Source organism: Fukomys damarensis, unplaced genomic scaffold (genome assembly GCF_012274545.1).
Source record: "Fukomys damarensis isolate Sample0158 unplaced genomic scaffold, DMR_v1.0_HiC HiC_scaffold_39, whole genome shotgun sequence".
NCBI lineage: Eukaryota > Metazoa > Chordata > Mammalia > Rodentia > Bathyergidae > Fukomys > Fukomys damarensis.
The window spans coordinates 52,896,646-52,908,286 of record NW_022900951.1 but is presented as its reverse complement, the minus strand read 5'-3'; the positions used below and the strand labels follow the sequence as shown (position 1 = coordinate 52,908,286).

The following is an 11,641-nucleotide window of genomic DNA, read 5'->3' as shown; positions in this document are numbered from 1 at the left end:
TTTTTTTTTTGGTACCAGAGATTAAACTCAGGATCTTTCGATTATGAGGCAGTTGGTGGTACCACTGAGCTAAATACCCAACCGCAAACCAGATATATTTTGAATAAAGAAACTGAGATAAATAAATCTTCAGTGTGAGGTTTTGTGTTTATCTGGGCTACTGTTGTTATATTCAGAAAATATGATTTTCTCTGACATCCTTGTTTTGTATTTGTATTTTCTTAGCAATTTCTCTTTAAATACATCTGAGATTGCAGTTCTTGCAGTACCAATGTCCTTCTGTGTTGGCTAGTGCAGCAGGCTTTAACTATTGAGCTTATGCTCTGGTATGCTCTGGTTGTATGTTTTCATTTCCATCTACTCTTTGGAGTATCATTCTTCTCTCTGACTTCAGTTCTCTGTTGGATCTAAGAAGATCTGATTTATCACTTGTTGAGATTTTTCTTGTTGTGAGGATAAGTATGATGATTTCCAAGCTTCTTACATGTTGAACAAGAAACTGGAAGCCTTGGGTCAGTCCCTCGTAGTCTTCATATTTACTCATTGGGAAAAGAGATAGGATAGTAGTTGTGGCTAAATGCTTCTTTGATTCTAGAATCTTGTTGAATTTATAATCACTGACTTAAGAAATGACCATGTACAGAACTAGAGAAAACAATCCAAAAATTTATTTGGAATGAGAACAGAGCTAAGAATAGCAAAAGCAATTCTTAGGAACAGAGATATGGCAGGGGGTATCACATTCCCCAACTTGAAACTATACTACACATTCACTATGATAAAAATAGTATGGTACTGGCAAAGAAACAGACCTGAGGATCAATGGAATAGATTAAGATGGAGAAACAATTCCAAACATACTCAGCTACCTCATCTTTGATGAAAGAGCCAACCATTTTCACTGGAGGAAAGATATCCTCTTTAATAAATGGTGTTGGAAAAACTGGGTTTCACCTTGCCAAAGATTGAAATTAGATCCCTATGTTTCACCATGCACCAGACTAAAATTGAAGCAGATCAGTGATCTAAATATTAAAAGAGAAATACTAAACTTGCTGGTAGATAGGTTAGGTAGAACTCTGGAAGACATTGGCATAGGATAAGATTTTATGAACAAATCCTCAGTAGCACAGGAACTAGTACAAAGAATCAACAACTTGGTCTCATTTTTTGAAAAAGCTGCACTTCAAGAGATACCACCAACAGAGCTAAGAGACAACTTACAGTGTGGGAAAAAATTTTTACTGGCTGTTTCTCAGACAAAGATCTACTATCTAGAATATATGAAGAACTCAAAAGAAAATCAGGCCCCCCAAATATAAAGATCCAATTCAAAAATGGGCATCTGAAATGAACGGACATTTCTCAGACAAAGAAGTAATAGCACATAACAAATATATTAAAAAATGTTCAACAGCAATGGTCAGTTGAGAGATGCAGATGAAAACAACACTGAGATTCCACCTCACCCCAGAAAGAATGGCTGCTGTCAGGGGAAAAAATGAGAACCAAGACCTGTCATGTAAAGGTACAAGATCCCAATAATGAATGTAACTGTACTGTATACCTAAAATGTACCAATAAACTCAATGAGGAAAAAAAAAGAATGGCTGCTGTCAAGAAATCAACCAATAGTAAATGCTGAGAAGGTTGTGGGCAGAAAGGAACCCTTCTTTATTGTTGGTGGGTGTACAGAGTGGTGCAACCACTTTGGAACTCAATATGGAGATACCTAAGACAACTAGAATTAGAAGTTCTATTTGTCTGAGCTATTGCTGAAATAGGTATCTTCCCAATAGAATTGAAAAAATCATACCACAATGATATATGCTTAACCATGTTTATAGCAGCAGAATTTATAATAGCTAAAACTTCGAAACAGCCAAATTGCCCATCATCTGGAGACTGGATAAAGAAGATGTGATTTTTCTATAAAATGGAATATTACTCAGCTATAAAGAACAAGAAACTAGAGACATTTGTAGCTAAATGAATGTGTATTGAGACCATACTCTTAAGTGATATAAATAAGACACACATTTGTAAATACCAAATAGTTTCTCTGGTTTGAAAGATTAAAAGTGTAAATAAGGATCAAAGTGTATAATTGATATTGTTTAATAGGATGAAAAGGACTAAAGGAGTAGGGGAAGTGGGAGGGTAGGGAGGAAGGTAAGAAGGGAAAACAAAATATATGGGAAAATGAAAAAAAAAACAAAATCTTTATAAATAGGGAAGGCTGGAGGGGTGAAGGGAGGGCAGGGGAGTGGAGAAAAATAAGAACCTACGTATATCATATAGAGGGGTACAAGTTCCCAATGATGAATGTAACAGTGTTGTATATCTAAAATGTACCAATAAGCTTAATGTGGGAAAAAAAGAGAATAAGTAGCAACCACATATATTTTGCATGATTAAATTTGTATGCAATGTAAAATTCTGGAAAAGAAAAGCACATTGATAATTGCCATGGACCAAAAGAGAAATGTCCACTGATGACTTTGGGATTACTTTTTAAGGTAATAAATACTATTACAGAGTAAAAGAAAAAAAAGAAATGACTATGCACATTTGTAATATTTTTTGCTATTCTTCTATAGGCAGACCTACAGGTGGATAAAGAGAGACACAATTTCTTCGAGTCTTCCCTTGATTATGTTTATCAAATCCAGGAAGTTCAGGAGTCTAAGAAGTTCAATATTGTGGAGCCAGTAAGTTCTCTCATCTGATGAATAGTCTAAAAATATTTTCTAAATGCTAGGTGAATATGCAGAGCTTTGATCATAAAAATGAAATCTCAATGAATGCAATGGGCAGTCATTGCTCAGTCATAAATGTCAAGCACATAGGTCACACTAACATATGTTTTTTCTTTTTTACTGATATAGCCCTTCTTCATCTTTTCCTCCATCTTTCTTTCATTTTCTCTCTTCCTCTTTTCTCTTTCTCCCTCCTCCCTTTTGGCCCTCCTTCAGTTTGTCTGCCACACCTCCTATTACCACGTTCTTCACCCTTCCTTCCTCTCATGCTTTCAGGAGGCTTCTGAAAGTACTTATTCTATTCTAGTTCCCATGCTAAAAACTCCTGTCCCTTGCATTCAAAGACTTTGTAGTCTCCTCTTTTCATTTCTAGCCTGTATAATTGTTTTTATTTAGTCTCCTTATCTTATTAGAAAAAGGTAATATGCTTTTGTCTGACAGGTATGCTGAATCTTCATAACCTTTCTTATAAACTGAACAAATTGTAGAAATTTTAGAAAAAAATGCATAGATTAGACATACAGATCCCTTAGGTAGAAACAATCACTGCTAATGTTATATTACTTTCCCTTCCAAATTCTCTGTGTGCATATCATATGTCTTTTTTGTTTTGTTTTGTTTTTTTGTTTTTTGAGACAGGGTCTCACTATGTAGTTGAGTCTGTCCTGGAACTCAATGTGTGGTCCAGGCTGGTCTTGAACTCACAGCGATCCTCCTGCCTCAGTCTCCCAAGTGCTGGGATTACAGGTGTATGCCACCACACCTGGCTATATCGTATGTCTTTATTTGTGTGCACATGTAATTTTAGCTATGGATATATGTATACATGTGTACATGCTTCTATATAGCACATGAGTATGTATATCTCCATATGTATATCGATGCTCATATGTATAAATTTGTGTATTTATGTGTGCAGAAAGGTATTTATTCATTACTCTGTGTTTATTAAGATTTTGTCATATTCCACACAGTATGCTAGATATTGGTTATACTATAGTGAACATGAAACACTTTTTTTTCAACTTTAATTGAGTTTATTGGTACATTTTAGGGATACAGTACAGTTACATTCATTGTTGGGATCTTGTACCTCTACGTGACAAGTCTTGATTCTCATTTTTTCCCCTTACCCCTACCCTCCCTTCACCCCCTCCTCCCCTCCCCATTTACAAACACTTTATTTTCATCTTTTCATTATCTCACATTTTTTTCTTTTCCCTTATTACACTTCCCCTTCCCTTCCCACCTTCCCTACACCTTTCGCTCCTAAGAAAGATTTTTTTATGAAGACTATACTTTCATGAGTTAGGAAGGAAAGAAGGTTTAACACATCAATATAATTGTAAGTTGTGTGATGAAAGAATTGAAAAGTTCCAAATGCTACTTTAAATGAAGCTGTTGAGGAAGACCTCTGAAAATGCCACTTAAGATATCTAAAGGAAGAGAAGATGCAGCCATGAACATAGTAGAGAAAGAACATTCAGACATACACAAATAAAAGTGCAGAGTCCATAAATTAGGAGAGAATGTGTACAAAAGGAATGCAAAGATAATTCATGTGTTTAGATACTGGTGAAAGGAAAGAATGGCCAAAAGTAAGTTCTTGGTAGGAAGGCATTGGACTGGTTCATGTGGTAAGGTGTTTGGATTATAATCTAAGTACTATGAAAAGCCACTGAATGACCTGATGTGGGCCACTTCTATTATGTGGAGGATGGCTTCAAATGAGTCAAGTACTGAAGTGAGGAAGCCTGTTAGGAGGCTTCTGCAATAGTCTAGGCAAGTGGAGATATTAGCTTGAATTAGGGTAGTGATAGAGGAAACAGTAAATAATGGTTGAATTAGAGATATATTTTGGAAGCAAGAGTAACAGAAATTACTGATGAAATGGACTAAAGAGTGAAGGAGAAGTCAGTGATGATTCTTTAGTTTCTGGCTTTAATGACAAATGGATAGAGATTCATTTTCCTGAGATGGAGAAAGTGTATAAAGAAACAGAAAGTATTGTGTGTGAGTGTAAGTACAGTACACATATCTTCACATTTGTAATAAATGTACATTCATGTGAGCATTATATTCTTTTGTATGCATTTATGTATAATTTGTGTATACTCTGTGAATGCATTTTTCTACAAAGTGTGATCAAAAATATGTTGAATTTTAAAATTTTTAAAGAATTAGAGTTAAAAGCATATTTCCAGTAATCACTCTTGGAATGCCCACCCTCACTTTGAACACATTTATCCTTTCATTCTTGCCACTTTTTGAAACAGTTCTGAAGAGTCCTCTTGTGTGAGTGTCTTTAGTTGTGCTGTCATGGCTGCCTTGATATCCTGAATCAATACAAACCCTCTATCTTTCATGGTCATTTTGATGGTGGAGAAGAGTCAGCAGTTGCATGGTGCCACAGCTGGTGAATAATATGGATAAAGACACAGTGTAATGTTTTTCAAACCTGCTTTTTCATTGGATGTCACTTGGCTGTGACATTCACTGTACCTTTATGAAGATACTCAAGAAAGAGTACTTCTAGAACTGCTCTAGAAAGTAGAAAGAACAATGGGATAAGAATGTCTGAAGCAAGGTTGAATATTTTGATGGGAATTAATGGCAGTATGTGTTTTACTGTCATAATTTAAAAAAATAAATATTCACTGAATATATGTTAATCATACTGCATACGTGGTCACATATTTGCTTTCTAAGAAGAATGGTGCAACTTTCACTACCACCTATCATACTTTTCTAACATGGAAATTTGCAATAAGGTATTTCTAATTTGATAGATGCAAATCATTTTGTTTTGGTTTATTTATGTATGCTTTGTTGTTAATGGGGTTCAACATTTTTAACATTTAAAATACATTATTGATCATTTGTATCTCTTATTCACCAACCCCCTAAAACATTTTTAATTTGAATATTGACTCCTTGGTCCTCTTCTATTTTTTTGTTCATTTGTTTCACAAATATTTGTTTAGCAGCAATGGTATAACAGAATTGAGGATGTACAGATTTATTATACCTTATCTAACGCTTGATAACAGAAGTGTTTTTGAATTTTTTATTTTGAAGTATTTTAACATATACAATGAAATATCTTGAGGATAAGACCCAAGTCTAAACACAAACTTTATTTATATTTCCTATATACCTTATAGCCTGAAGGTAATTTATACAATATTTTTACTGGGCTTGTGTTTGACTGAGACCCATCACATGAAGTCAGGCATGCAATTTTCCATTTGGGGAGTCATGTCGATGCTCAAGAAGTTCAGATTTTGCAGGAGTTTGGATTTCAGATTTTTAAATTAGAGATGCTCAACCTGTATAGAGAAATGATAGTCCATTCCCACACCACTCCAAATCACCAATGGCTATGTATTCAATTTAAAGTTCTAACTGAATAAATGTGTTACTTTCTCAAATTGAATCCAGTGTTAAAATTTAAACTAATATGAGAATAGTTGTTTATAGATCTGTATTTACATAAATGCTTTTAACACTATGCTGAATAAGCACTGTAGAGGTTCTCCTCTGAGTTCATAGTTCCTTTATTTTGAATAATTAGAAGGTGATGGTGATAAAATTATTTTTGCATGTTTACCTTAGGTCTTGGCCTTTCTTCATAGCCTCTTCATTTCCAACAGCTTGACTGTGGAGCTCACACAGGATTTCCTTCCATACAAACAGCAGCTCCAGCTCAGTTTGCAGAATGTGAGTTGCAAAACCAGTCACCTGGTTTTATCACCTATATGTTCAGTTAAATTTTCATCCCTATGGTTTTAACCTTGGAATTCTAGGTTATTGCAATTTATCAGGACATACTGATGCAGGTCACAAATATGTTCGTGTACTAGACTGTATTTGCTCTTCCACTTTTAATGCTTCCCTCTTTTGGCTGACCAATACCTCAGTATAGCCAATATTTATTAAGTGTTGCTAATGTCTTGCATCACTCCCACATCAGAGTCCAACCGTAGGCTTGTCTAGGTCTTAAGCTACTTTCCTGGTCAGTTGAGATATTATCACTATGGGTTTCGTTACCATAAATAGCAATTTTGTCTTCTCTTTGTTATTTTTAGTACTTACTACTAGTGCTAAATAAATTATGTTAAAGGATTTCTCTACCTTCTTTCCCATGTGATTCTTATAGAAAGGCAATGGGCAAAGCCTTTCTACAAATTTGGACAAGTATAGTGTCACTACATTCTTTTACTCATGCACTTGTGCAACCCATATTTAATGAGTGTTTATGGATACAATGAGCATGTGGTCTATGCTAGGACTTATGAAAAGCATCCCACAGTGAGGAAAATAAGTTTTTATGTTTTAAAGGAACATAGAATTTCTTGAAGGAGACACATAAATCATAATCCATTTTGATAAGGGTTACAATAGACTCAAAGCCAATTTTTTTTTTTTTTTTGGTACTGGGTGTCGAACTCAGGCTCTTGTGCTTGGACTTGTGAACCACCATGCTAAATCCCTGGCCCAAAGCCAAAGTTTTTAAAGACGCACAAAAATTTTAACTATTGCCTGCCTGCTAGACTCAGAGAGAAGGCATCACTGAGGTCATGGACATTGGACTTGGTATTCCATTGTCTGAAATTTATAGATACTTCCAGTTGAAAAATGCTAGAAGGTCATAGTGAAAATAAGCCCATCCTTGTTTAGGAGGATTATAACTTGAAGTTTTTTTTGTTTTTTTTCACTATGTCTTCTTTCTGGTAATCTCATTCACCAAAATATTAGAGCTCCTATCTTTCTTACCACCAAGTTAATAATTTGAAACTTCTTCCATATATAACTTGAGAAGTATACATGACAATAAGCCTTAACATGTTTACATATGGCTGCCTCATTTGCAGGCTCATTGGTAGTACAGATTACTTTTTAAAAAACTGACATGATGTTATAGTGTCGAGACTGAGTAAGTTTTGTTTGCATGTTTTCAAACAGCATGCTCTCATACATCTTATCCTCATGTCCAGAACTTGGCTCAAAGTGAAGTAAGGAGTAATTGTATTTGGGGAAGAACATAGAAGCTGCTACGATAATACTATCTTTAGGAACTTTCTTTGTAACCTCACTGCTGTAAAAGAGTCAGTCTGATACTCAGACTTCTAAGCTTTTTTATTTCTTAGAGCCTTACATGATTTCCATTGGAAAAAAAATCTCCCATTTGTGGTTTTATGGATATATTTTTATATATATTTTTGTTTCCCTTCTAAAGAGTACCAATAAACTCTATAAAATTATTTTCTGGTTACTACACTATTCAATATTTATTTATTTATTTATTCGGCTGTATTGTAGCACATAACTGAAGAAGAGAATATTTTGTATTGAATTTGAATAAATACTTCTTTCATGGTGACCTAATGATGATAAATTATGATACTGATGTCTTGACAGACAAGAAATCATTTCTCCAGTACCCGAGAAGAGATGGAAGAACTTAAGAAAAGGATGAAAGAAGCTCCCCAGACATGCAAGCTTCCAGGACAGCCAACCATTGAAGGCTATCTTTATACCCAAGAGAAATGTGTGTGGGAAATCAGGGTTGCACAATGAGTTATAGTAGGCTGGTACCTTTTTTAATGCTGGGTACTCAAATAATTCGTAGACCCTTACAGCTCTAACTACATGGAAAGCAGGATGGGAATAATAAATGTAAAAAAGAAGGAAAATTGAGGAGAACTTAAGGGCTTGTCTTTCAAACTGTACAGTGATATGACCTAAGGTTTTGTCTGAGATTTAAAATGAGCATTATTAATTATCTTTAATCCTTCTGATGACTGTTTGGGGTAGAAGGAGGCTGAAAAATATTTATCACATCTCTTGTGTTCCTTGTATGGAGTAGAGTGCTTAAAAGCCTTGTCTCAATTAATCTTTGATTCCACTATATATCCATTCTACACATGACACTACTGAGTCTCAGAGAGACCAGCTTTTGAAAGTCACCCAATTAACAAATGGCACCCTATGATTAAATTTAGGTCTGTGAAATGCCAAAATGGATTTTTTCTTCTGTCACTACCCACTATATATTCTTCTCTTCTGTAGGATCACATGGTTTCTCTTAAAAGCACTTATGGGCCATCATGATTTCAGTGGGCAACACAGTATTTGTTGTTCACTACTAAATAAGGAAAATACTTTAACTCATCCAGTCACAGAGTGTTGCAGGAGATTCAAGCTTTCCTACTTCTTAAATAATCTGCAAACCTACATGTAGTATTTGATTTTACTTTTGAACTATGACCCAAGAGCCTGTGATTTTAGTCCCAGCCCAGAGTTATTTTACTGGGGATTGGTTAGAAGAGACACACCCAGAGGTTGCTAGTACCAACGGCATGGCACTTTAGCAGTGATGTTATCATGCTTTTCTCCCCTTAGAGCAACTGAATTTTGATACTTTTGAGAGACGTGTTCTCTTACTTGTTGGGTTTATATTTTTAGTATTTCATTGCAATTTTTCAATGTTACCACTATTGAAATTTCAGCCTGGATAATTCTTTGTTTGATGGAATAGTACTGTGTGTGATGGTGTGTTTAGCAGTATCCTAGCCTGTCTTGACTTTATTTTAATTGAACTAGATGTAACAACCTAAAATTTCTCCATGTATTGCCGAATGTCCCCGGGGAGGCAAAATTGCCCCTAGATCAGAACCACTACTTTATGCTGTATGATGTTCTGTTCTGCAGTTTTTGAATTTATCAAATGGGTGTGACTTTGCCACTCAGCTGAATATTTGCATATTGAATATACTGGGCATCATTTCTGCCAGACATTGTGCAGTACATAGAAGGCACAAAAAAATGAATCATCTAAAGTTTTTGTCTTTAAGAAGTTCAAGGTCAGATGCAGAAGATAGACAAGTATGCCAGTAAAATATGCTGAGCACTCTGATTGGAGTTTAAGAAATAGTGTTTGAAGTAGAATTTGAGTGTTGAGTAGGAGTTTGATAAGTAAAGTAAAGGAGTAGAAGAATTTCACATTAACTGCTGTATAAATTAAAGGCACATGGATGTGGAAGACACAGTTTGTTTCTACTGTCCTGGTATGCCAAGAATTGTCAAAGATGGAACCTATTCTCCTGATGTAATTTTTCATAATGCTGTATTCACCCTTTGTATATAGTAGTTTTAGAGCTATAAAGTATATTGCCTTATATTTATTTGAGAACTGAAAGTAATTCAGTAAGCCAGAAGCATAGAGGTAGGTGTACCAAAAGACAAAGCCTGAAAAGTAAACTCTGATCATATTATGAGGGCCCCTGAAGGCAGGCTAAAGAGTCTGAGGACAATGGAAAGCTACGGGTAATTTGTACTAAGATGGATGATACAAATAGAGGTATATCTTTTCTTTTTTGTTTCAATTTTAATTTCTATCGGTACCTGTTGGCAGTATATAATTACTACATTCCTCATGGCAGTTTGGTACATTTACATAATATATCTTATTTCTTCTTTCATTCTCTTCCCACTCACCCTCTCCACTACCCCATTTCTTGATCTCTTTCTCTTTTGTAAAAGATAAATTATTGTATTTTTTGTTACCTACCTATTTTCTCTTTTGTACTTTATATTTTGTATAAGAGAACCATCTGATAAATAACCTGTGTATCTGATTTATTTCGCTTAACATTATGGTCTCAAAGTACATCAAGTTTTCTACAAATGACTGAAGTTTATTCTTCTTTATGGCACAGTAGTATTGAACAGTGTGTAAATATGACCTTTTCTTTACCTACTTATCTGTTGATGAACATATGGATCATGTCCAAGATTTAGCTATTATGAATTGTGCTGCTATAAACGTTAGTATTCATGTGTCAGTATAATATGATATCTTTAACTCTTTCAAGAAGGTACCTACAAGGTGATTAGCTGGCCCAAATTGAATTTCTAGTTTTAGTTTTTTGAGAATTCTTCATACTGCTTTCCACAGTGGCTGAGCTTGTTTCTGCATGCTCTGTTGTGTTGCATTGATCCATGTGTCTGTTTTTATGACAGTGACATGTAGTTTTTATTACTGTAGCTTTGTAATTCCACATGAAGCCTAGGTTCGTGGTGCTTCCTGCTTTGCTTTCATTGCTAAGGATTGCTTTGGCTATTCTGGGTCTCTTCTTTGTCTGTACAAATTTTACAATTGTTTTCTATGTATTTGTGAGGAATGATGTTTGTATTTTGATTGGGATTCTATTAAATCTGTATATCAGTTTTGGGTGTATTGTCATTTTGACAATACTAGTTATGCCTATCTAAGAACTGGCGATACTGTTCCACTTTCTGATGTTGTATTTGATCTCTTTTTTCAGAGTACCATAGTACTCATTATAGAGAAGTTTTACTTCCTTTGTTAGGTTAATATCTAAATATTTAATTTTTCTTTATGTTGTTATAGATGGTATTGTTATGGCTTGTGTCTAGATGTCCCCCTAAAACCTCATGTAGTCAAATGTGGGGCTTTTCAGAGCTGCCTGGATTTAGGGTTGATGTTGCTGGAATTATGTGTGTGATGCTGGTATTAAGGGTGAGTGTGTACTAAATTAGTCCTTTGATTGGTTTGGTGTGGGAAGGCCCACCTTAGGTGTGGGTAGAACCACCCAAAAGGTTGGTAACCTGGAAGGGATAAAAGAGTAAGGCAGTTTGATGCTGCTGCTTCTTCTCTGCTTGCTGCTTTGCTGCCTTCCTGCCTTCTGCCCACCATGAACTATTTCTTGTCTTAAATGGCTTTTTGTTAGATTGAGATAAGGTCCTGTACCTATTTTATTTAGGTTGTTTAAAATCACAAATGGATATTGGATATTGTCAAAGGCTTTTTCAGTGTTTATTGATGATCATCTGTGTTTTGTCCTTCTGTTTATGTG

General features: G+C 35.0%; 1 protein-coding gene across 4 annotated transcripts in view; it reads left to right on the top strand.

Moving 5' to 3' along the window:
- Ophn1 (oligophrenin 1) overlaps positions 1-11,641 on the top strand; it is a 418,396-nt gene that overhangs the window by 220,621 nt on the left and 186,134 nt on the right. For all 4 annotated transcript variants that reach the window (XM_010632184.3, XM_010632183.3, XM_010632182.3 and 1 more), the window contains 3 exons: positions 2,601-2,711; positions 6,375-6,479; positions 8,181-8,310. In XM_010632184.3, coding sequence (XP_010630486.1) covers positions 2,601-2,711; positions 6,375-6,479; positions 8,181-8,310 — 346 coding nt within the window. The remainder of the gene's footprint in view (positions 1-2,600; positions 2,712-6,374; positions 6,480-8,180; positions 8,311-11,641) is intronic.